This window comes from Pipistrellus hanaki (genome assembly GCF_964339955.1).
Source record: "Pipistrellus hanaki genome assembly, chromosome: 19".
Lineage (NCBI taxonomy): Eukaryota > Metazoa > Chordata > Mammalia > Chiroptera > Vespertilionidae > Pipistrellus > Pipistrellus hanaki.
Window position 1 is genome coordinate 9,772,822 of NC_140521.1, and position 22,942 is coordinate 9,795,763.

Consider the following 22,942-nt stretch of genomic DNA (forward strand, 5'->3'; position numbering starts at 1 on the left):
CAAACACATTAATATGAAAAATTAATCTTTTGCAAAACTAGATTTGCTAGCCTGCATCTGCTCAAGGGTGTCACAGAGCAGGTGGCAACTGAGCTGAGGCCAGAGCCCAGTGGTGGAACGGCGACCCTTGAGGGCATATGTGTGGAGATGCTGGGGTGCACGTGAAGGCTCAGCATGGGTAGGGGTGTCAGGGCAAGCTGAGCACAAGCTGGGCGAGGTCCCCAATGCCAACTGTCAGTGTATCACCCTCATGATTTGTGGCACATGTTTACTATTTTTCTTTAACATAAAACTCTTTTAAAACCTTAAATATAACTGATGAAGAAAAATAACTGAATTACTGACAAGACATATGGATCCCTGTCCACTGTGAGACACATGCTGCCACCAGCCAGAGAGAACCATCCTGCTCCAGACACCAATAGGCAGCAGAATGAGGAGCAACCCATTCCTGCCACCCCCCAGCCAGGGGAGGCCCAGACCTGGGAACTTCACTGCATTCCAGATGACGACAGTGTTATCCACGCTGCACGAAGCCAGCCAGGCATCATGAGGAGACCATGCTACGTCCATCACATCTGGAAGACAGAGGGCTGGCGTTGAGTGTCTTACCTGGAGTGCAGAGTTGGCAAGGGGGGCAAGCAGTATCACCCATCTGCCAGCTGGTGTCATGTTTGAAGAGACTTGGCCCAGGACCATCAAAAGTAGACTCTTTTTGTAACCAATCTGCAAAACTTCCCCACTAATGATTTTCAATTGGTCATACATTTTCAAGGATCTAACTGATCCTGCCCTACCCCTTTCATACACGAGGCGACTAGGGGCACAGCTGAAAGCTTGGTGTCTTGTGGCATTGCACCCACCTATTAAAACCACGGCTCTGATACCTATTGGGCCTGTGGCTTGCTCCTCAACCCCGCTAAGCTCGCTCCATTCTCACTGGGCCTACCTCACACAGCCCTTTGAGCATTGCAGGTTCTACACTCAGTGGAGTGCTTGACACAGTAAGAGCTTAATAGCTACTGACTGAGAGCGAAGCCATCTTCAGACCCTTTTCCTCATGAATTAGCTCTCATCTCCAAGATCCTGAGAGGAGTACCCCTTCCCTAAGGAGCCGCCAAACACAATTAATCACACTCATTTCTTTGTGACTCAGTTTTCACATCTGAAGAATGAGGATTTACAATAGGACCTATCCTAAATACATACATACATACATACATACATAAGCAAGCAACTTCCTCAGAGCATTGCTGTGAGGATTAAATGTGAGAATTGCTGTAGGAAGGCATCAGGCACACTTCAAAGCATCTATAAAAGTCAACGTGATGGTGACGATGCCCATCTCACATGCAGGTGTGACGGGCACAGTCTTACTGACCGTGCTCTCATTGCCTGATGCCATGCTAGGCACACAGAAGAGCTGGTGATATGAAGAGGAACACAGCAGCAAGTTATTAGCTTTCGAGTCCTTTCCTCATAGGATTTTCAAAAAGTGTAAGCAAAATATTCAAAATTTCTATTGTATTTTTTTCTAGTTAAAAAATATCTCCAGTGACAGTTGGATGAATTTGCCCACACCGTACTAGCATTTGCATTTCATGCTGCATGCACTGGAATGCTGCTGTAACATTCTAACAGTATATGTGATCTTCAGGGCTTATTTTGATTTGTTCTGCATTCTATGTAGTTGAGAGCATTTGCTACCACAAACAGACCTAATTTAACAATGAACTTTGACTGGGTTCCCGTTTTTCATATTAATGAGCATGTGGGTATGTGTCACTCTCCACATCCTGGATTGTTCCTTTGAGCCCATTACCCCAAAGTGGGAATCTGGGAAGAAAACTGAACTTTCCTAACTCTGGAGTCTCTTAACCCTGCAGACGGCGTTTCAAAGACCTCTATGACTTCACACTTCTATAAGCAGAAGGTCCATTTCAAGACTCCCCTAATAACTTGAGGATTATGATCTTTTCCCTTGTAACTTGTTATATTTTAAGTTTACTTTGATTAGTAGTGAAAGTGCAGGCTTTTCACATCTGTTTGTCTAGAGTTGTCTTGTCCTTAGACGATAGTGCTCCTGTTTTTGTTTTTGTTTCTAATTTTTTTTATTAAATTATTATCTTTGTACATATACCATTAGTGCTCCGTTTTGATGAGTGCTCCTGTGCAGTTTGGATCTAGGTCATAATGTGCATAATTATTTGTGCATTTGTGAGACTGTGCAGCGGTCTAACAAATACAAGGACCCAGACCTCCTCTAGGAGCTGAGTCCAGGAGGGCAGACATGTGAACCCAGGACTTCACCGTGGTGCCCAAGTCCAAGAGCAGAGACATGGTTAGCTAGGAATCCAGAAAGGAGACGTGATTTTCTTTGCCATTTCCATGGACTATTTCTAAAAAATATATTTTTAGTGATTTCAGAGAGTAAGGGAGTAGGAGAGATAGAAACATCAATGAGAATCACTGATCAGCTGTCTCCTGTATGTCCCCTTACTGGGGATTGAGTCTGGAACTCAGGCATGTGCCCTGACCAGGAATGGAACCATGACCTTCTGATTCATAGGTTGACACTCAACCACTGAGCCACACCAGCTGGGCTCCATGGACTATTGATACTATAGGCATTAGCTGCAAATTCCATCAGTTTGCCTTCCTATATTGTAGATTTATGTAGCAAACTCTTATTCTTCTTTGTGACATCCTTTACTGCCTGTTAACCTTAAAAAACATTCCTTCTGCTAGAGGTTTGATATATATTCAATTGTTTTTCTTCTGTTTTAATTATTTAGAATGTTCCTCTCTTTAATATCTGAGGTTTATTTTGGTGTATGCCGTATTTAGTGAGCTCACCACAAACTGCTAATGTTTACTCTATCCCAATGGGAAATAATTCTTTCTTTTTAGGTACACTAGCCTACTTCAATTTTTAGTTTTACCCAATGTTGTTAGTTTGTCACTCTGTGACAAACACTGTAGCTTCCACAGGTCTTCTTTCAGATGCCCTTTGGAGTCACTGCTGACGTCTGCAATCTGGGACCCCTCGGAGGATATTGGAAGCTGGTTTCGGCCCAAACCCCACAGAGGGACCCCACTGGTGCACAAATCCATGCACCAGGCCTCTTGTATGCATATAAGATCTTTGGTTAATCTCTTCCTGCTCCCCCCACCCCCCTCCATTCATCAGTCTGTTCCATGTTTCCATGCCAGTGTGTTGAGTATACTGGTTCAATAGTCGCTTAGACTTTTATCTATCTATCTATCTATCTATCTATCTATCTATCTATCTATCTATCTATCTATCTATATGCCTACACAGTAGGTCCACTTACACTGCTGCTAGGCAATGCAAACAACATGCCCAAAATCCAGCAAACATTTCTGTCATACCCACACACACTCCCACCTCAAGTAATGGCAACTGCATCTTTTCCACTGTTCAGGCCACATTCTGATCTCACCCCAATTCCTCTGTTTATCTCACACCCCATATCCCATCCACCAAGAAATCTGCATCTGACCACTCCTCCTGACTTCCACCATTATGACCTAGGCCCAAACTGCCATGGTCTCTCACCTAGACTGTCGGCAGCCTCCTCAATGACTTCCCCAGTGCTGCCCTTTAGTTTCCCACAATGTGAACTCCATACAGCTGCCAAGGCCTCCCCACTCCTCTGTTCAAAACCCTGCTCAGCCCCCACCTCACTTAGAAAGAGCCTCCATCATAACCCATGCTCCCCACCCGTTCACTCTCTCTACTCTAGCTCTGTGCTTCCCTGCACACACCAACCACACATCTACACTCCAGGGCTGTTGCCCTGGCTGTCCCCTTTTCCTGGAAAGCTCTTTGGAAGACTACATAGTTGTTCCTCCACCTCCATTTGATCTCTCCTTAGATGGCACCTTCTCAGCAAGGCCAGGAGAGAAGTCAAGGTTATGGCTCAGCCCGAGTCTCAGGTGAGGAGCCCCACAAAAGCCTGAGGCCCCACCTCATGCTTGAACACCCTCATAGCTACCTGTGCCAAAGTTCCAGAAACCCATCTAGACTCCACTGTGAGCAGCTGGGAACAGTAAGAGTAAGTTACAGACTTTTACTATTATCAACAATAACAAAAGGCTACTGTCAGCTTTCACAAATTTAGAATCAATCTGGTCACCAAGAGGTGAGTTTGTTCACCTTCAAAGTGTCTGCAGAATATTTGCCGAGCATACATATAGCTGATGCTTTCCAAACCTCTCACTCCTGCCCCATGTATCCCTCAGAGCTCCAAGCTCCATTCCAACAGTCTCTTGACATTCTCTCCCCAACTCCCTCAAACGTAGCTTACCCAACAATGAACTGGTGTCCATCCCATAAGACTACTCTTCTTATGATTTCAGTAGAGGGCAACCACTGGCTATTCATGCACCCAGCTAGGACTTTCCTTCAATGCTCCCTTTGCTCTATCCTAACAATTTCCCAAATAGTCTCTTCCTCTCTATTCCATTTTATCATAGGTCTATGTCAGGCCCTTAGTTTTCATTTGAACCACTGACACAACCTTCTTTTCCCCACAGCTGTCAGAAGGATTTCCCTCTTGGCTTCAAAGCTTTTAATGACTCCCTGCCTCTTCCACAATAAAGGACACACTCATTAAAAGGGAGCATGAGCCTTCCATGACCTGGTCCCTGTGCACTCAGCTAGCCCCACTCTGTGCTGTTTCCTGCCTTGTATATAAAGACCCAACAGTGGTGAAGTGCTGCCTACTCATTCACTGCAAACCTCTCACTTTTGCTGTCCTCCCTGCCTGGGAAACCCTCCAGGATAGTCCAGGGCGAGACCACAGGCTTTCTGAGGTAAGACTAAGTGATATTTGCTCTGGCATCCCTCCTGCCTAACAAAGTGCACATCACATGGTTTTAGACTGCAACTGACGGACTGACATTCCTCCTTTTCAGTCCAAATTGGCAAAATGTGTCTAAGTCTATTTGCAACACTTTGCAAACATACTCAGGGTCAAATAAAAAACGTCATTGGGCCCCTGTATTCTAGTTTCTGTGGAATAAATAAAGTGCGCTTACGGACTTAGTGATCCACTGATGAAGGAGTGACTCAGTTCACCAGGATAAACAGCAGAACGTGGGGAGTTCTACATTAAAAATATAAACATATACCCCATGAGGGCAGGAGTGGGGGCACTGAATGCAGCTGGAGGCAGGCAGTGGGGACGATGACTGCACAGACCTTGAGGGACAAGCAGGGTATGACCGATGGTGATGGGGAAGGGTGACCCAGACTCAGAGCTGCTGAAGGTACTGCTGCTGGTCTCAGACAGCTTCTGGGGCCGCCCAACCCAACAGGCAGCCCCACTCACCGCCTGAGTGACTCCGGAGGATGGAGACACATCGCCACTGCTCCACGTTGGCAAGCTTACCACTGGAGCCGAAGACAGTGCTGGGGCCGATGTACCTGTGTGAGAGAGGAATCAGAACGGCACTCCACGGAGGCTCTGGCACTGCACAGAGATGCTCACTGCAGCATGGCTTATCATGGCAGACAGAACAAAGCAAAAACAGACAATGGCTGGAAGCACTGAATTGCTGATCAGCAGGAGCTGAGGGGTAAATTATTTGCACTTGATGAAATACTACACAGTTATCACAAAGTGTGTGGTGAAAGACTAGCCACTGCCTGGGAAAATGTTCACAATATATAACTAAGTGAAAGAAGGAGGCCACAGGACAGCATATACAATATATCACTATGTAACGAAAAAATTACATGTACGCATGGAAAATGGATCAGGACACACGTAAATAATACCAAAATATTAACCATAGCTTTCTTTAGGTGGTGGGATTATCATATTTTTCTTTTATATTTTTTAGTTTTCCAAATTATATACTTAATATTATTTATATTGGCTAAAGCAGCAAGCAGAATCAACAGTAGTTTTTGAGCCCTCTTACAAAGAATTGAAGGCCTCGGCCTTAACAGCTGAGGCAAAGAAAGCACTTGAATCATGGATACTAGCTCCTGGCACTCAAGCAGTCACATGGGCTCCCGTGGAGGTGGTGCCTACACCACTGACATGCCTCTGTTGACAGCCTTCACTCCTGTAGAATTCTTCACAAACTCACAAAGACCTTGCTGGGGCAGCTGGGTGGGACAGTGTGCCTCTGTCTCAAAGCCACGGCCATAGGGCCATTGGCTGAGCAGTGGGGTAGGTCTGAGTCCCCAGATTGACTGGCCTGGAGACTGGTTATGGAAGAGCCCCAGGACCCACCCTGAGGAGCTGCCTAGGTGTAAAGAAGAGTTTTCTAGGTGATGGTTAGCTAACTATTGGTGCAGAGAAAGGGCTTTCAAGTGAGGACTCCTTAGAGGTCAGGGTTGAGGCAGACAGAAAATGAGGTGAATGGCTAAGAGGGCAGGCTCTGGACCCCTCCCCAGATTCCATCAGAGCACCTTGACTTTTCACCACATTGCATGTTGGGAAGTCTCATTTAAAGAACAAAATAAAGGAAGCCACAACATCAGCATTGGAAGGGATTCGCCTTTTCTTTTTAGGTGGAAACCTATTGCCTGGCAAGGGACAGTTGAGCAGGTCACTAGGGAGGCTGGTGGCCTTCTGACTCCCAAGTCAGGCCCCTGATCCTGGCCTATGTGTGCTTCCTGTTTCTTATGAAGTTGGGACTCTGGGAACTTCAGTGCCAGGGTAAAGAAAGTGACTGTGATAAAGACCAGCAAAGAAGCTAAAAATAAAATGTGAAGAAAGGAAAATGATGCTTACGTAGCCCGCTTCCACACCATAATCAGTTTGTCATCTCCCCCAGAAGCTAAATACATCCCACTGTTTGACCACCGCACACAGTTCACACATGCTGGGAAGAAAAAAAAATAGGGTGATGAAAATCCAATAGTCATTTGTTTAAGCAGAGTTTGGCAAGATGCAAAGGGTTTATAAAGTCTAATCTATCTAATCTATTCAAGGGATCTACTATGTGAGAGCCCTAGAAAAACATTTCAGTTCAAGCACTAATCTACTTGTGCTATCATAACAACTGGCCAGATAGAGCCTGGAGGGTGAAAGGCCACAGAACCTGAGAGGTGTTAGTGCTGGATGAAGTAGTCAGTAGGAGGAGGCTCACTGCCATGAAGACTGGTAATACCTACATCTCATTATTTAAAAAGGGCTGTCTAATGATGAGATGTGTTTCTGAAGAGGGATTACTCTTGACAGGAAGACATGTGCTAAAGAGGCCAAGATGCCTTCTCCAGAGCTTTCAGGGAGCAGCTTGGGTAAAACATAAAACTCTGACTTCATTCCACCTGTCAGCAATTAAATTCGGATTTTCCAGACTCCTCAGTACTGCAGGTCCATTGATCCTGCACTCATACACTGAGACCAGCAGGAATCCCTCTTGGATCCTGTCATGCTGCAGCCTCTGGGAGCACTCACGGCTCAGCCTTTGGGAGCCCAGCTATACGAGGGACACTATCCAAGTTGTGGCCCACACAAGGCTTATGAGTGACTTGCGCTCCAAGTTGGAGGACGCCCAGAGGCATGTTGGGAGAACATGAACATACAGAGCAAAGGCAGGGGAATGTAACCGTTAAAGGAGCATTTCAGGGGAAGCAGCCAGGTAGGAACCCAGAGCCAAGTACAGTCACCCTGATGCTCAGGGGCAGGAAACTGAGGCACTAATGCAGGAAAGAAAACCACATACTGTCCAGCAACCAAAAGGGTCCTGGTAGCGGGTCTCTGAGTGACACAGTGGCAATCTGAGAGGTCTTGTAAGTTGTCTCTTACACACCCTTCCCAGAACCCGACTGCTTCCAGGTTGCTGGCCCCAAAGCCCCATGGAATCAGGCAGTAACGACTCATGAGCAGGAAATCACCAGAGGTACCTGCAGACTGTCCAAAGATGGTTCTGTGGGCGGGCCGAGTCTTCTGCCGAATAACTCACCCAGGTGTGCAGCCAACATCTGTGCCTTCAGACAGCAGGCCGAGGGGAGTTACCGCCGCACGGGGCCTTATCTTTCTAATTACAAACACATGTGCTAACCTTGGGCACTCTGCCAACACGAAAAGCCTGCAAAGGGCCACTCTGTAATACCTAAGTGATTGTCCATCTGGCAAAGCATCTTGGGAATATTTTCATCCTTCTCGTCATCCTCCTGGAGGACTGGAGACATATTCCAGATCACAACCTTCCCAGAATCCTGTCCTGGAACGAAGGGGCAGAAATAACTTAATGCACAAGGAACAGACTATTAACTATGAGACACAATCCTCACTTAGCTTTCGTAAATCACAACTAACTAGATTGGGGGAGACTGAATTTGAATTACTAATATAAGTTACTGCAAAGAAGAAGAAAAACAAGTGCTTCTGGGGACTCAAAAAGTGTGGATTTAGTACTGTGCTGAGGCCACCCGACTTTATGAGAAGAATTCTAGACCAGAATCCAATGAGGACCAAGTTCTGCTCTGGCCTCTAACTCGGGTCCACCAGAGGCCCCTAGAAGGTCCTCATTCCTGCCCAGTAACCAAAAGGGTCCTAGTAGAGGGCCTCCAAGTGACACAGGGGCCATCTGAGACATTTCATAAATTGTCTTTTACACATCCTTCCCCCAAACCCTGCTGCTTCCAGGTCGCCGGCCCCATCTGTAAATGAAGAGGCTGGAAGAGCCTAGGCCCCAGCACCCTCCCAGGTCTCTGCATGGGTTTCTCTCCCTTTTCAGGTGTTGTCTGCAGTCCATGGCTAGTCTCACAAAGACCCAGTCTGAAATGTGCCTTAAACACTGGAAAAAGTCCTCATTATCTCACCGGCTCTTTGCCATCTACAGATGAGAGACCAACCAAAAGAGGGCATTTCGGGGGCCTGTGGTCATAGGCTGATGTATTATTGGGCTAAAAAAATATATTATATCTATGCATTCCAGTAATGATTTCTCTTTCTAAGATTTCCATCACTGATAGCTAACAAAAGTCCAGCCATCCTTTAACTTTCTGTTATAGAGGGGCCGATGCTCTATCCACCGAGCCAAACCAGCTAGGGGGTAAACATATTTTTAACCAGCTCTTCTGGAGTGTACTATGCCAAGCAGGTCAGGAAGGTGTGCCTCTTCTCGTGAACGAGGAGAAATCTGTTACCCCAGCTAAGTCCACCGGTCCTAGGTGACGCCTGTGGGCACCTCTCGGGTGCAGCCGGCAGCACGCTGGAAGGAGATCAAGGCTTCCCTGTAAGCCCTGCAGCAGGAAGTCTCCAGACAACCTGCTCTGCAGCACCTGCGGACCTGGCTCTCACAGGGGCGCTCTCCAGTCCTGTCCAGGGAGGCCTCAACCTGCTCTGGAGTGAAGCTGCTGGGGGACTGGGCTCTGCGGGAACGCTACTTTGTGTGACCACATATACATCTTGGTGTCCTGGCCTCAAAAGTGACTTTGCCTTTCCAGAGTTGTTACTGCAATATTGCAGCAGACACTGGGTGAAACACACTGACAATACCATGGGTCATCTTTTCAAATAGTGCGCTGCACATCTGCGTTTGCCCTCTATTGCAGGTGAATTGCTTTGAGCGTGGAGATTGGGCCTGATAACTACATGACTGACTACAGAGGTTAACCATCTCCTCCCCCTTTACAGATGGGAAAGCACTGCCAGAACCAAGATGAGGACCAAGAGCCCTTGCCTCTGGGGCTGGCGCTTTGTCCATGAGACTACCTGCCACTTTCATGCTCAATAAGCTTGGGCTCAGATATGCAAATTGATTTCAATATCAACCCAATAAATAGAAATTAGAAAGATAGACCTGTTATAGAAATATCTATATAGAGCACACTCTAGTGCAAAAAAAGGGATTTTGATGTGACTTGTTCAGACTTAAACTGAGTCACATCTATACTGAAAACAGCAAACATTCTTTCTGTAGCTCAATGGGTGGCCAGGAGAAGCAGAGCTGGGCGCAGGGCTGTGAGCATTCCTGTTATTCCATGAACATACCTTGTCCTCCAGTTGCGAACTTGGTCCCGTCAGGGTGAATATCGACTGAAAATATTGGCTTGCCTGCAAAAAAAGAAAAAACACACACAACATCGACTTGGCTTCTATTCACTGAAGAATAGCAACAGACTCAAACTTTTAAAATACCGGTTATTCAAACAATATCCCTAATCACTGATCGTAGGAAAAATAATATATTACCAATGTACACTTACCTGAGAGCGAGGGCGGAGTGACCTAAATTTTAAAGTATAAACTGCTGGAACACTTTCCAACTGACATTAACCAGATGAAAGTATAAGAGTGAGAAAAGCAATTTGACCCTAGAATGACTGAGCCCGGAGGTCACCTGGCATTTACACAGGGGTCTACTGGATCAGAGCTTGACACCTTTCAGGGATGCATGTTTGCAAAGGCTATTCATGACAACGGCTCAGAGTCACAGGGGCTATGGTATATACTACATCCAGCCATTTCCCCGTCCCATGGCTCAGCCTGGACACGGGATGCACCATGCCCTGGCTTTTCTGCTGACTGAGAGCTGGGAAGGGCCAGTGGTTGTCTGCAACACACTGCTTCCCTCATCATGCTTCTGCTTCCAGAAAGCTTCGCCCCCATACATTTGTGCTGCATCGATGTCCACGGAGAGTCGGCCTTCTCAGCGTCTCCTTTTGCTGATCCTCCTTCCACGGTACGTGCCCGATGTCCAGACAGATGTTCGCTGGTGAGTGGTAGCTCAGTTATACTTGTTCAGTGGCAAACTTAGATGGCATGACAATGGACTGGGCACGAGCAATTGCTGTTGCCAAAGAGTCTCTTAGTCAAGCATGCGCTATTGCTGTCACCCACGGAAAGGTGGTGTGGGCACTAGGACAAGAGTTACCGGCTCTAGAATTACAAGGTAGCAAGTGTGGGCAGTGGCTGCTTAGGAGCTGCAAGTCTTGCCAGGGCTCACATCCATGTGTGGAAATCAAAAGGCAATGCCAGCAATGGCCCCAGTGGCACCCCTTCCCTCACTTCTGAGGTCTCAGAGTCTCATGCAGGAGCTGTCCAGGCCGGGGGAAATGCGCTCCCTTCTCTCTGGCCATTACGTGGCAGTGGGAGACACAGCTGTGCAAGGCCACCAGCAAGCAGGTACAAGCTCTCAGGGAGCAAGTAGAAACGTAGGAAAATTTGAAAATCACACCACATGCTAGTTCATCTCTAGTATTTACTGAATTCCCGAACAACGAAGGCTACCACAACAGGCCATGTCAGCAGCTCTGGCCTGGTCTCTGAGCCCCTTAGTCACTTCCAGGCCCACACCCAAGAGCCAGGGTTCTACAGTGACAGCCAAGGAGCTGGGGACTGCACTCTGGGAGCACTGCAGGTGCTCAAAGCAGTCCCACACACATGACATTCCAGCCCTGGTCTGCTCTGAGCTTTCATTCCAAGAGTTCACAAGACAAGCCCTGACACAGCTTGGTACTGCATAATCTCTGAAGGAGCCAGCCCCAGCAGTGGAGTGCACTCAGACCTGAAGAGGAAGCCTGCAAGTTATTATTCTCCAATAGCCCGGACAGGGCAGACCTGATCACTCCCACCTTCACCTTCATCTTCAAGAAAGGACTCCAGAAACTATCATACAGGGTGGGCTAAAAGGGCAGGTGTGAGAACACAGGTAAGGACTGAAAGTGCTCCAACTGGTCCTTCCATGCAGGTGCACTCAGGCCCATGCTGGCACACCCACACCCTTCTGGGCTTGGTGGCTGCCATGTGGGATAAGCCAGAGTCCCACACGCTGCTGCTGAGAATGTGCCAGCTTTTCCCATAGGCTGAGGGCCTGGGAGGGAAGCAGTTGCGAAGAGGTGGGTCTCTTGCCTATCTGGCTGTGAGATATGCCTCACAGGCGAGCCTCAAGAAACAAGACAGGGCAACTGGGGCTGTGGGCCCAGCCTTGAGTGGTGCAGATGCCACTGCTCCAAAGGCTGTAAGAAATGCTGAGACCATGGCTGGTGCTCAGACTGAGGCTTGGAGTGCGGCCAGACACCAGAGACAGTGACCAATTAGCACCGTAGGAGCCTTGGGAACTTCAAAAGAGCAGATATCTCTAAGTATAATGAGAACAGCAGCGGGAGCCTAGACCTCATCAGTGCTGCCATCTCCTCTTGGAGCCTCCTGGGGCATCTGAGGTGCCAGCCAGCCACTCCTTCTAGGAGAGCCAGAGCCATGCTGGGGGGTGTTCTATGGAGCTCTGCCTTTCCAAGGCCAGCCCCTCACCTCTCCTGCTCATGACATGCTCTGAGTACCTCAAAACCTGCAGGCAGGCCAGGCCATTCTATAAACCTCACCTGGCCCTCTTAGGTAAATACTTCTGACACCCTCATTTTACCATGAGAGGGAAACTGAGGCATACAGAGAGGTTAAAAAAAGTTGTCCCAAACTAGTGGTCAGCAAACTGTCCCTCGCGAGGCACAGTTTGCCGCTGTTGACTAATGAGTTTGCCGACCACTGCCCCAAAACCATACAGCTGCCTGGAAGAGTCTAGGTATCTGGCTCCAAAGCCCAAGGCATTAAATACTGCGGTTTGCTGCCTCTATAGGGGACTAATGTCCAAAACATGGAGAGAACTCCTAAAATTCAATGGCAAAAATAGGAAAAAACTTCATTAAAAAATGAGCAAAGTACTTCAACAGACATTTCTCCAAAGAAGACATACAAAATGGTCAACAAGCATATGAAAAAAATCTCAATATCATTAAACTATCAAGGAAATGCAAGGAAAACCAGAATGAGATATCATTTCACATTTATGAGGATGGATACTATCAAAAGAAGAAAAAGGAAAAGAACAGTACTGGTGGGATATAGAGAAACCCGAACACTTATCCATTGCTAGTAGAAATGTAAAATGGTACAGCCACTATGGAAAACAGTGTGGTGGTTCCTCAAAAAATTAGAAATAGAATTACCTAGAATTCAGCAATTCCACTTCTGGGTATATATTCAAAAGAATTAAAAGAAGAGCCTTGAAGACATATTTGTACACCCATGTTCATAACAGCATTATTATTATTATTATTATTATTATTATTATTATTATTTTTAACATATTTTAAAAATATATATTTTGTTGACTTTTTACAGAGAGGAAGGGAAAGGGATAGAGAGTTATAAACATTGATAAGAGAGAAACATCCACCAACTGCCTCCTGCACACCTCCTGCTGGGAATGTGCCTGCAACCAAGGTACATGTCCTTGACGGGAATCGAACCTGGGACCTTTCAGTCCGCAGGCCAATGCTTTATTCACTGAGACAAACCGGTTAGGGCCACAGCAACATTATTCACAATAATCAAGAGGGAAAGCAATCAGTGTCCTTTGATGGATAAATGGATAAGCAAGTTGTAGAATATCCATAAAATGTAATATTATCAGTCTTAAAAAGGGAAATTCAGATATGCTACAACTAGATAAACCTTAAAGACATTATGCAAATTGACATAAGCCAGCCACAAAAGCACAAATACTGTATAAATTCACTTATATAGAGTAGTTAAATTCATAGAGACAGAAAGAATAGTGGAGAGGGGAGGGGAGCAGAAGAAGGGGGTAAAAAAAAGTTAAAAAAAAGAAGAAGAATAGTGGTTGCTAGGAGCTGGGGAAAGGGAATATGGAGAGTTGTCGCTTACCAGGCATATACTTTCGTTGTGGAAGATGAGAAAGTTCTGTAGATATTTTACACAACAAAGTGACTATACATAACATTACTGAATTTTACACTCAAAAGATTAAGATGATAAATGTTATATGTATTTTACTACAACAAAAAATGCGAATCAAAAACAAACCAAACATATATCTTTAAGGTAGAGGGGTATGGAAAGGTGATAGGTGTGGTTATAGAAGCTGTTGGAACTGCTCAGTGTCTTGACTGTCGTGGTGAATACACGAACCTTGACAGGGAATATATTGTATAGAACTAAATACCCATCTACACACAAATTAGTAAAATAAAAGTGGGGAAATCTGAATAAGATTGTGTCAATGTCAATGTGGTATTATACTATAGTTTTGCAAAATGTTACCACTGGGAGAAAATGGGCAAAGTGTACACAAGATCTATCTATTTCTCATTATTTCATTCAATTGCACGTAATTCTGCAATTATCTCAATGAGATACGCACATGGTCTGTTTTTAAAAAACCAAATATATATATATTTTCTTGTGTGTAATAACATGAAGGTAATCAAGGTAAACAGCAAACCACTTGTGACTGTCATAACAAAACAAATTATCTTCTTGCGCAGGTGATAATGTACATACTGGACAACCAGCAGTCTCTCTGGAGAAACTCTTGCACCTAAGCACTCTTAATATGCAGTTAACACCTCTATCCAGCTGCCTACCCGACATCTCATCCTTAACTGCTCCAAGACAGAACTCCTGATCTTCACACCCATACCTGCTCTGCTGGCTGTCTGCCCATCACGGTTAAGGCCATGCCTTAGACAGAAGAAGCCAACAGGCTGGGCACAACAGCCATACTGCCTATGACTTTTCTGGCCTCATCTCCTGGCCCCCTTCCCTCTAATCACCGGTCCAGTGTCCTGGCCTCCTCTCTGTTCCTAGACTGCACCAGGCGCCCTCCCACCCAGCGCCCTGCCCTGGCTTTCCTGAGCTGGAAGCTCTTCTCCCAAACAGTCCAGACCGCGGCTCCTTCCTTGCCTCCTCCTAGCATTTACTCAATGTTGCCTTCTCACTGAGGCCTACCAGAGCTGCCCTATTTGAAAGTGTTACTTCCTCAACCAGGCACAACCCATCCTGCTAATACTGATCTGTTTTTTTCTTAACTAATTTATTACATAGTATATAATTCCCTTTATTGTATCTGCTCACCCTGCCCACCAGGATGTAAACTCCAAGAGCTCAGCCATTTTTGTCTGTTTCAGTCACGGAGCCATTCCCAGCTATGGCGTGGTCCTTAGCAAGCACTCAATAAATATTTGCTGTTAATTGCTGGAGAAAAGGCCCAAAATTCAAACACATCTTCAGAGTGTCACTAGCATCCCAGTCTTTGGAAGGTAGGCTTCTCATCTGAAGAGGGGACACAGATATCACCAACCACTTCACAGAGCCACCTGCTGCTATTATCTCTACTGCTTTCAACCACAAACACTCCTCCAGCCTTAAGTGAGCAGTACCACAATGACATCCATAGGTGTCAGGTGGCCGAGAGACTCAAAACACAGCATAGGAAGGAAGCTGAAGCAACCATGCAACCGTTACCCCTCCCCCTCCCCTCACTAAGGTAGGAGAAAGTGACAGGTATATCATTTATAGACCTTAATCACTTCTCCTGCAGCATTTGCCAACATATAATCCAGTTTTGGTAACATTCACCACTTGTTTCTTCATACTCTTTTCTCCTCTAGTTTTGCAGAACATAGATATTCCTTAAAAGTTATCTGCAACATGGATTTCTATAAATATAATAATCACTTCCAGTTCTATCAGAAAATTAAGAGCAAGAGGACCACATTCCCACTGGAGGGCAGAGATATATGTTAGCTTGACAACCATAGTCAAGAAAATAACACTAATTTATTGTATAATACTGTGTTGCATATTTGAAAGAAGCTTAGAGAGTAAATCTCAAACATTTTCATCAGTGAAAAAAAAATTCTGTAACTATGTTTGGTGAGGAATGTTAACTAGATATTTGATGATCATTTTGCAATATATAGATATATTGAATCATTATGTTGTACACCTGACACTGATATAATGTATTTCAATTATACTTCAATTAAAAAGAAAAAGAAAATAACAAGCCTACCATATTAAATGGAAACTACACAGCAACATGTTAGCTATTCAGTTATATGTGCAATCCAAGGTCTGAAGGGAGGCTACACAATTGAAAAACTGGATTTGCTATGGTATCAGGAATTTGGCTAAGTTCTTAAAAATTTAGATACTTTTTAAACAAACAAAAAATAGAGACTCATAATGTGGTGTGTAAACCAAATGTTTTTTTTTTGTTTTTTTGTTTTTTAAGCACCAAGCCACCAGTTATTTTTTTCTAAGTGGTCCGAAAGACAATTTTAAAAATGTATTTTATTTTTTACATTTTCAAATTTTTTCTAAATTAAACAGGTATTACTTTTATAATAAGAAAAATAATTCTACATTTTACAAATTAAAAATATCAAATCACAATATGCTTCGTTATCCATATGGCAATTGTCACACCCAAAATAAAGGTATTTGTCCTGTTCCTTAAAAACTCTAGAATGGAATAAAAAACCCTCTAGAATGGAGCTCCAGGGTTTTTCGAGAGAGAGAAGGCAGAGAGGCCACTCATCACACAGATGCTTGGGGAAGGCCCTGTGCAGTGGCCTCACCTGGCCCCCCTGTCTAATTGAGTCTGGGCTCGCTCTCCAACTGCTTTCACAATCTTACTGATCTCAGTGGACACCACGGGAGTCACCCACCCTTCAGCCCTCCCTTATCTCATACCCCATATTCTACCCTGGCAGCTCTACCTCAGCGATACATCTGTAACTCAAACTCCCTGGGGAGGTGTAAAGGTTCCATATTTTGAGTGGGGAATAGATTACAAAGTGTATTTGTCAAAAAATTCATAAAATTGTACACCTTAGGTCTGTGTACTTGTCCTTGTGTTGCTCTAGTCTCACTCAAATCATAAGTTCTCAAACCCACCGGGCTGTTCTCCCTGCCTGGGATGCTCCTCCCTCAGATGGCTGCCTTCCTCACCTCCATGAGGTCTCTTGTGAGTGGGTGCCATGGTCCCCTGTCCAGGTCCCTCCCTCCAGGAATGAAGCACATTGCCACAGCTGCAAAGCTCATTTCCCTCACCCCACCCCTACACCACTTGTTATCTATTCTGTTCCATCTACTCCCCTTCCTAAAATGTTATATATTGTGTTCCATCTACTCCCCTTCCTAAGACACAATTATATAAATAGGCTCCTTGGATAAGGACTTGGGCAGAATGCTGCCCCCTTACCCTAGCTGGTTTGGTTCAGTGGACTGAAGGGTCCTGGGTTTGATTCTGATAAAAGGCATGTACCTTGACTGCAGGCTCCCAGCCTCAGAAGGCAACCAACCGATGTCTCTCTCACATTGGTGTTTCTGTCTCTCTCTTTCCCTTCCACTTTCTCTCTCTCTAAAAAAAACAAACAAACAAAAAAACCCCAAGTAGGTGAGGATTATAAAAAAAAAAAAAAAAAAAAAAAAAGCTTCCCTCTCATTGTTGGAATCCCCAGCAAATTCTACTCCAAAGTGTGATCTTTAGAAAAGCCAACCAGAATGAGCAAGGAGTTTGTTGAAGCAAATCAACTCTACCAGCCAAGGGTAACAGACTCTGGGGGCTGTCTGTCCATCAACCTTTCTCCAGTATTCAACACTCACCGGACACTGACTGAGTGCCTACCCTGGTGTGTGCCTCACACAGTCCGAGGCCCTGGGAACAGAGCGTTAGCAAACACAAAGCCTCTACCCTTCAAGAGCTCACTTTTGGTGGGAAGGTCTCTAACCCCAACTTTAGTCAAGTATCACTCCCCCCACCCCCATGTAAGCCAGCAGGCAATAGTGACTAGTGTAAGAAAAGGCAAGAGAGCCCTAGCTAGTTCGGTTCAGTGGATAGAGTCTCAGATTCGATTCTAGTCAAGGGCACATGCCCTGGTTGCAAGCTCAATCCCCAGTAGGGGGCATGCAGGAGGCAGCTGATCAATGATTCTCATCATTGATGTTTCTTTCTCTCCCTTCCTTTCTGAAATATATATATTTAAAGAAAGAAAAAGAAAGAAAAGGCAAGAGGAACTCAGGCCTCTCCCTGAAAGCATTCTGTTGATACTCCATGACCAAAGAGCTCTCAAAAACCAGATGCCAGAAGAGTCCCACGCACACCTCAAGGCCCTGTGAGTGGCTACAGAAGCAGCCACAGAAAACTATCCAAGCACAAGGGGACTCCTGGTACCACACTGAACCGCACGGTTTCTGGAAGCTCTTTGCGAGGAGGAAATGGGTGCTCTTATCTCCCTGGGACCGAAGTGCCGCACAGAGACCAGCACTTGGTAATTAGAAAGGGTAAGCCTGGGCTCTGGCTGGAATCTGGGTGTGACCCCTAACTCTTCCCCTTTACATTTAGTAGGTCACCTCATTTTATGCAGCCTGTTTCCACCTGCAAATTCTGCTGCAAGTCAAAGAGAATTTCAAGGGGAATTGATATAACAAATCCTGAAATGGGTCAGCTTTGGGTGTGTTAATTTAGCATCTTAAGAAGCCACGGCCTTCCATCTACCTGTCCTGTCATCCTCATGGTTACAGGCTGACAGCCACGTGCAAACCTAGTGAAATCCAGCAGAAGAAAGGCCTCGCACAGTCTTCTTACCTGATTCCAGAGGAGCCCCCAGCACACGTCCTTGCCCAGTCTTACTGGCTAGAATGGCATCAAATCCTCAAAACATCTCCAGCTTAGGGCTATCAAAACTTGCCCCTGCAGCTTGGCCTGCAGAAAAGGGCAAACGCCTGAAAAACGCTGGGATTCTGCTGGACAGAAATAGGGGCAGACAACCCACAGTATGTGCATCACTCCCTTTTGCTATTTAATAATGTGGACACTACAGATGGACCCACTCACCACTCTAGGAGTTGCTGCTCATCTTGGTAAGATAATACAATGTGCTTGCATCGATTTTTGGTCCCAGGGCTCATTCCAGACCTGTTTCATGTGCTAGACACCTCTGCAGCCTCTAGGCAAACACCCTGATAAACGGGAGAACCTAGTAACCTCTGGGGCAAAGGAGACAGCTTCTCTCCATGGTCAGACAGGACCCGTGATCAGTGCAATGGCAGCAGGTCCCCTCAGTGGCCAAAGCCAGGTGCTTCCCAGAGGTCCCTCCAAGCTGTAAATTACAATTCTGTTCATGAAGTGAAAACATCTTTTCAACAACTTCTTAGATAAAAACAAATATTTAAGAAAACCCCATTTTTTAGTCCTCATTCTTGCTTTCTCTAGAATAAAAGAATAAACTCAGAGTGACCCAAATCTACAGTCACCTGCCTTTGCCCTGTTTCAGTGCCTATCCATTCCTTACCTCCACCACTCCTGACCTCCCTCATCATCTCTCACCAAGACCCAGGGAACAGCCTCTGAACTCCTCTGGGGCCTTCTGGAGAGAGTCTCTTCAGAAACCTCAATGTGCCCCTCCCCCTGTCCCTGGAAGGAAGTCTAAGCCTCCATCAAGGTGCTTAAGGCTCCGCCTACCAGCCCCATTCTCCCTTTCACCTGCTCAGTCATGCCCTAACATGCTGTCTCCTCTTAAGTGCTCTCAGCCCTCCCCGAGCCATTCCTCCTGATGCTCTCACAGCAGGGGGGCCTTTTCCACCATCACAGTCCTCCTGGGGTCAAGGTTCAGCCCAAGGGCACACCATAAGCCAGGCCCCCTAACCTGGGGCCATGGCAGCTCACTCATTTAGCGCTGGTTTCCCTCTGCCCTGCATTCTAGAATGTGGTATAAGTCCCTCTCCCACTTACTGCACAGCTTTCCATACATAGGAGTAACATTATGTACCATGAACTTCGCTCCAGAAGGGTTCAGTTTGGTGTATAAATCAGTCAAAAATCCACATGTGTATTATCCAAGGCAAAATCCCACCTAGTTTTCTTCTGAACCCTCTTTGCAATGTTTTCTGGTTGTTTTCTTAAATCGACCTATTGTCACCAGGTATAAGTCAGTGAGAGACAATGTAAAGAGAGCTCACATTTCCTGAGCCTTCACAGGGAGAGGGGAGGCAGGTGTTACTGGCTTCATTTAACAGATCAAAAGCACTTTCCCTGACACATTTGGTGAGCAGTAGAGCACAGAGACTCAAGAACAAGACCGACTTCAAAATAAAAGGCAAAACTCTTGTCCTCAAGAATCAATTTAATTGGAATGATGAGACAAATACAAGAAAAGGCAAAAAAAAAAAAAAAAAAAAGATATTCTTATCTAGAGGGTTTCTCAACCTCGGCGCTACTGACATTTGGGCCAGAGGATTCTTTGCTGTGGATGCATGTCCTATATACGCTGGAGGGTATTCAGCAGCAGTCCTCTGCTTACCCACTAGATACCAGTAGCTCTCCACCCCCCTTAGTTGTGAGAAAAAATGTCTCCAGATATCAGCCTGTTTGAGAACCTCCAATCTAGAGCAACTCTAAAGTGTACCTTAACAATTACTGCAATGATAAAGTATCTCTATTAGAACCCCTCTCAGCCTGTTCTGAGGGACAGGTCTGCAGGGCCCCTCCACACCCAGTCCTGACTTCATTTCTGCACCATTCTCCCCGCATTTCCCCTTCAAGCTGACTTATTTATTTTCACCCAGATGCAGAAGATGTCTCAATAGGATGTCTCAAAATCCTTTCTGGGATGAGACAGGGCAGGGGGGAAATAATGCAATTACAGGACAGGAGAGAAAACATACCACAAAGCAATGTGATTAACCGACAAATTATCCCATTACTGAAAATTTGCCAAACACCTTTTACAACACTGCCATCAAAGTGTGAGCCAGAGGCCAAAGGAGGATGAGAGTTCTTCCAGTCCTGGTCCTTCTGAAGAGCTGAGCATGAACACTGCCCAGGAGTGAGAGTTCCAGAAAAACTCTTAGGAACAAAGGCCGAGGGATGGGAAGAACCCATCTCAATGAAACTTCCTAAACACACAAATACAGACTACATTTTCCTACAACCAAAATCCCAATCGCTTTCACTTTCTGACCAATATATGGTTATAACCTAACTAAGAAATGAACCTTTGGTCAAGCCTAAAATAAAATAAAATATAAAGAATACTATATCTAAAAACAGGGAGTAAAACATGTGAGCATGAACAATGCCTGGCTCCTAACTTCTATGTAAGTTATAAATATTATTGGCTATTCTATATCTTAAGGCACTCTTTGGGTACAGGATGAAATGATAGGGGTGAGTTTTTATATTTACTCAATTTTACCAAGGTCCAGGAGTGAAATCACAATACCAAGAATTTACAGCCAATAAATATGGCATCTTGAACCCAGTCTGACTCCATTTTCAAGGCTCATTTCACTGGGATATGACATCTTCAAAATTTATTAACTTAACACAGAGTAGAGATTCTCTCCTGGCCACCAGGGGACAATGGCAATGTCTGGAGACATTTTTGATTGTCACAACTGGGAGTGTAGGGGAGATGTGTGCCACTGACATGTGGTAGAGGCCATGGATGCTAAAATCCTACAACAGAACAACCCTATGGCCCGAAATGTCAACTGTGCTGAGGCTGAGGAACCTTATCCTAGAAGAAAGGTCTTACCACTATTATCATTATCAGCCAGGAAAACGAAGGCCTATACCCCAACATATGCTTCTCATTTTGCCTTAAACGGCCCTGTTCTAGCTGCCTTTTCCACTTGTCTGAATGGATCCTACCACCTCAGAGGAATTGCTGCGCTCTCTTGCTCCATCCCTCTTTGGACTCTCAGACATCAGAAAAAGTATGTTCAAACCACGTAACAAGTCAGGAGACATAAATGCAGAGAAAGGAAGCCAGAAAGTGAAATGATGCCCTCTCCAAAGCACCACGGGCTTTTTTGTTTGTTCATCCAAAGGAAGCACCACCCACCACCACTCTGGCTTCTGGCCAAGCAGCTCCCACCCCCACCAGCTCTCCCAGTCACCAGTTTTTAAAGGACTGATCAGTAAGACTGGTCAGCGATCCAGACAACGATTATTTCCTGCAGGACAGCGGTAATTTACCATGACAGTTCTTCTGGACACTTGATAAGACAAAGGCTGATTTCAGGAGATTTTAAAAGCAAGGAAATTTAGCAAAGAACACGTTTAAAATAAGTTCAATTCCATCTCTCCAGAGTGCCAAATTTTTATTATGTTTTAGGTTTCTAAAGTATTTTATAATCTGGGGTGCACTTTTGTGTCTTCCTTCCCAACCAAACATCATAATTGTACTGTGAATAAGGCAGAGCAATATCACAATGTTCCATCCTAAGACTATGGAGAGGCCACGCCCACTTTGCCAGGGTGGGATGCTTGGCTGTTGGCCTGATTGTAGACTCTCACTTGTTTGTACCTAGATAATCACTTAAGCACCTTGACTTATTCTTTTACCCAGCACAGAACTTGTGTCCTGCAAAGGAGCTTATCAGAAAGTTAGAAATTATATGGCAGAAAGTCAGAGAGACTGGAGAAGGGTAGGCTGACTATACACACAAACTGATCTAGGCAAAATTTTTATTTTAAAATAAAAAATTCCTTCAGATCTTCACTTACACCACAAACTAGTTCATAATGAAATATTTCATTTTCTAATTCACAAGCCCCATAATTTATAATTACTGGACATTTCCCCAGGTCTCCGGGGAAAGATCTGCACACTACACATCAGAACATCAACTTGGAAATCAACTTAGGAGAAATGGAACTCTAGTTCACAGCTTTTGGTTTCATGCACATAAACCTAGTGTGTCTTCATAAATTACAGAAACCTCATCTTTCTTACCTGTTCCAGCCAATATTTATCATGCATCCTTTATGTGGGAGATACTGCCGAGTGGGGCAGGGATAAGGAGGGGAATGAGGCAGTCTCTGCCCTGGGGGCATATGAAAAAAGGACACAGGGCTGAGACCAGTTTGGCTCAATGGATAGAGCGTCGGCTTGGGGACTGAAAGGTCCCGGGTTCGATTCTGGTCAGGGGCATGTACCTTGGTTGCAGGCATATCCCCAGTGGGGGGTGTGCAAGAGGCAGCTGATCGATGACTCTCTCTCATTGATATTTCTAACTCTCTATCTCTCTTCCTTCCTCTCTGTACAAAATCAATAAAATATATTTTAAAAAAAAAGAAAAAAAGAAAAAAGGACACAGGGACAGAGCACATCTAGTGGACGGACTCAGGAGGAACG

General features: G+C 45.2%; 1 protein-coding gene across 5 annotated transcripts in view; it reads right to left on the reverse strand.

Annotated features, from left to right (window-relative positions):
* Positions 1-22,942, reverse strand: part of HIRA (histone cell cycle regulator) — a 58,591-nt gene that overhangs the window by 34,061 nt on the left and 1,588 nt on the right. For 2 of the 5 annotated variants that reach the window (XM_084867861.1, XM_084867862.1), the window contains exons 2-6: positions 9,987-10,049; positions 8,101-8,211; positions 6,774-6,864; positions 5,358-5,452; positions 483-578 (exon numbers count right to left, since the gene is read on the reverse strand). In XM_084867861.1, the coding sequence (XP_084723987.1) occupies positions 483-578; positions 5,358-5,452; positions 6,774-6,864; positions 8,101-8,211; positions 9,987-10,049 (456 nt within the window). Of the gene's footprint in view, positions 1-482; positions 579-5,064; positions 5,133-5,357; positions 5,453-6,773; positions 6,865-7,891; positions 8,026-8,100; positions 8,213-9,986; positions 10,050-22,942 lie in introns of those variants that run through there. The other 3 variants (XM_084867864.1, XM_084867865.1, XM_084867863.1) reach the window with 3 other exon arrangements.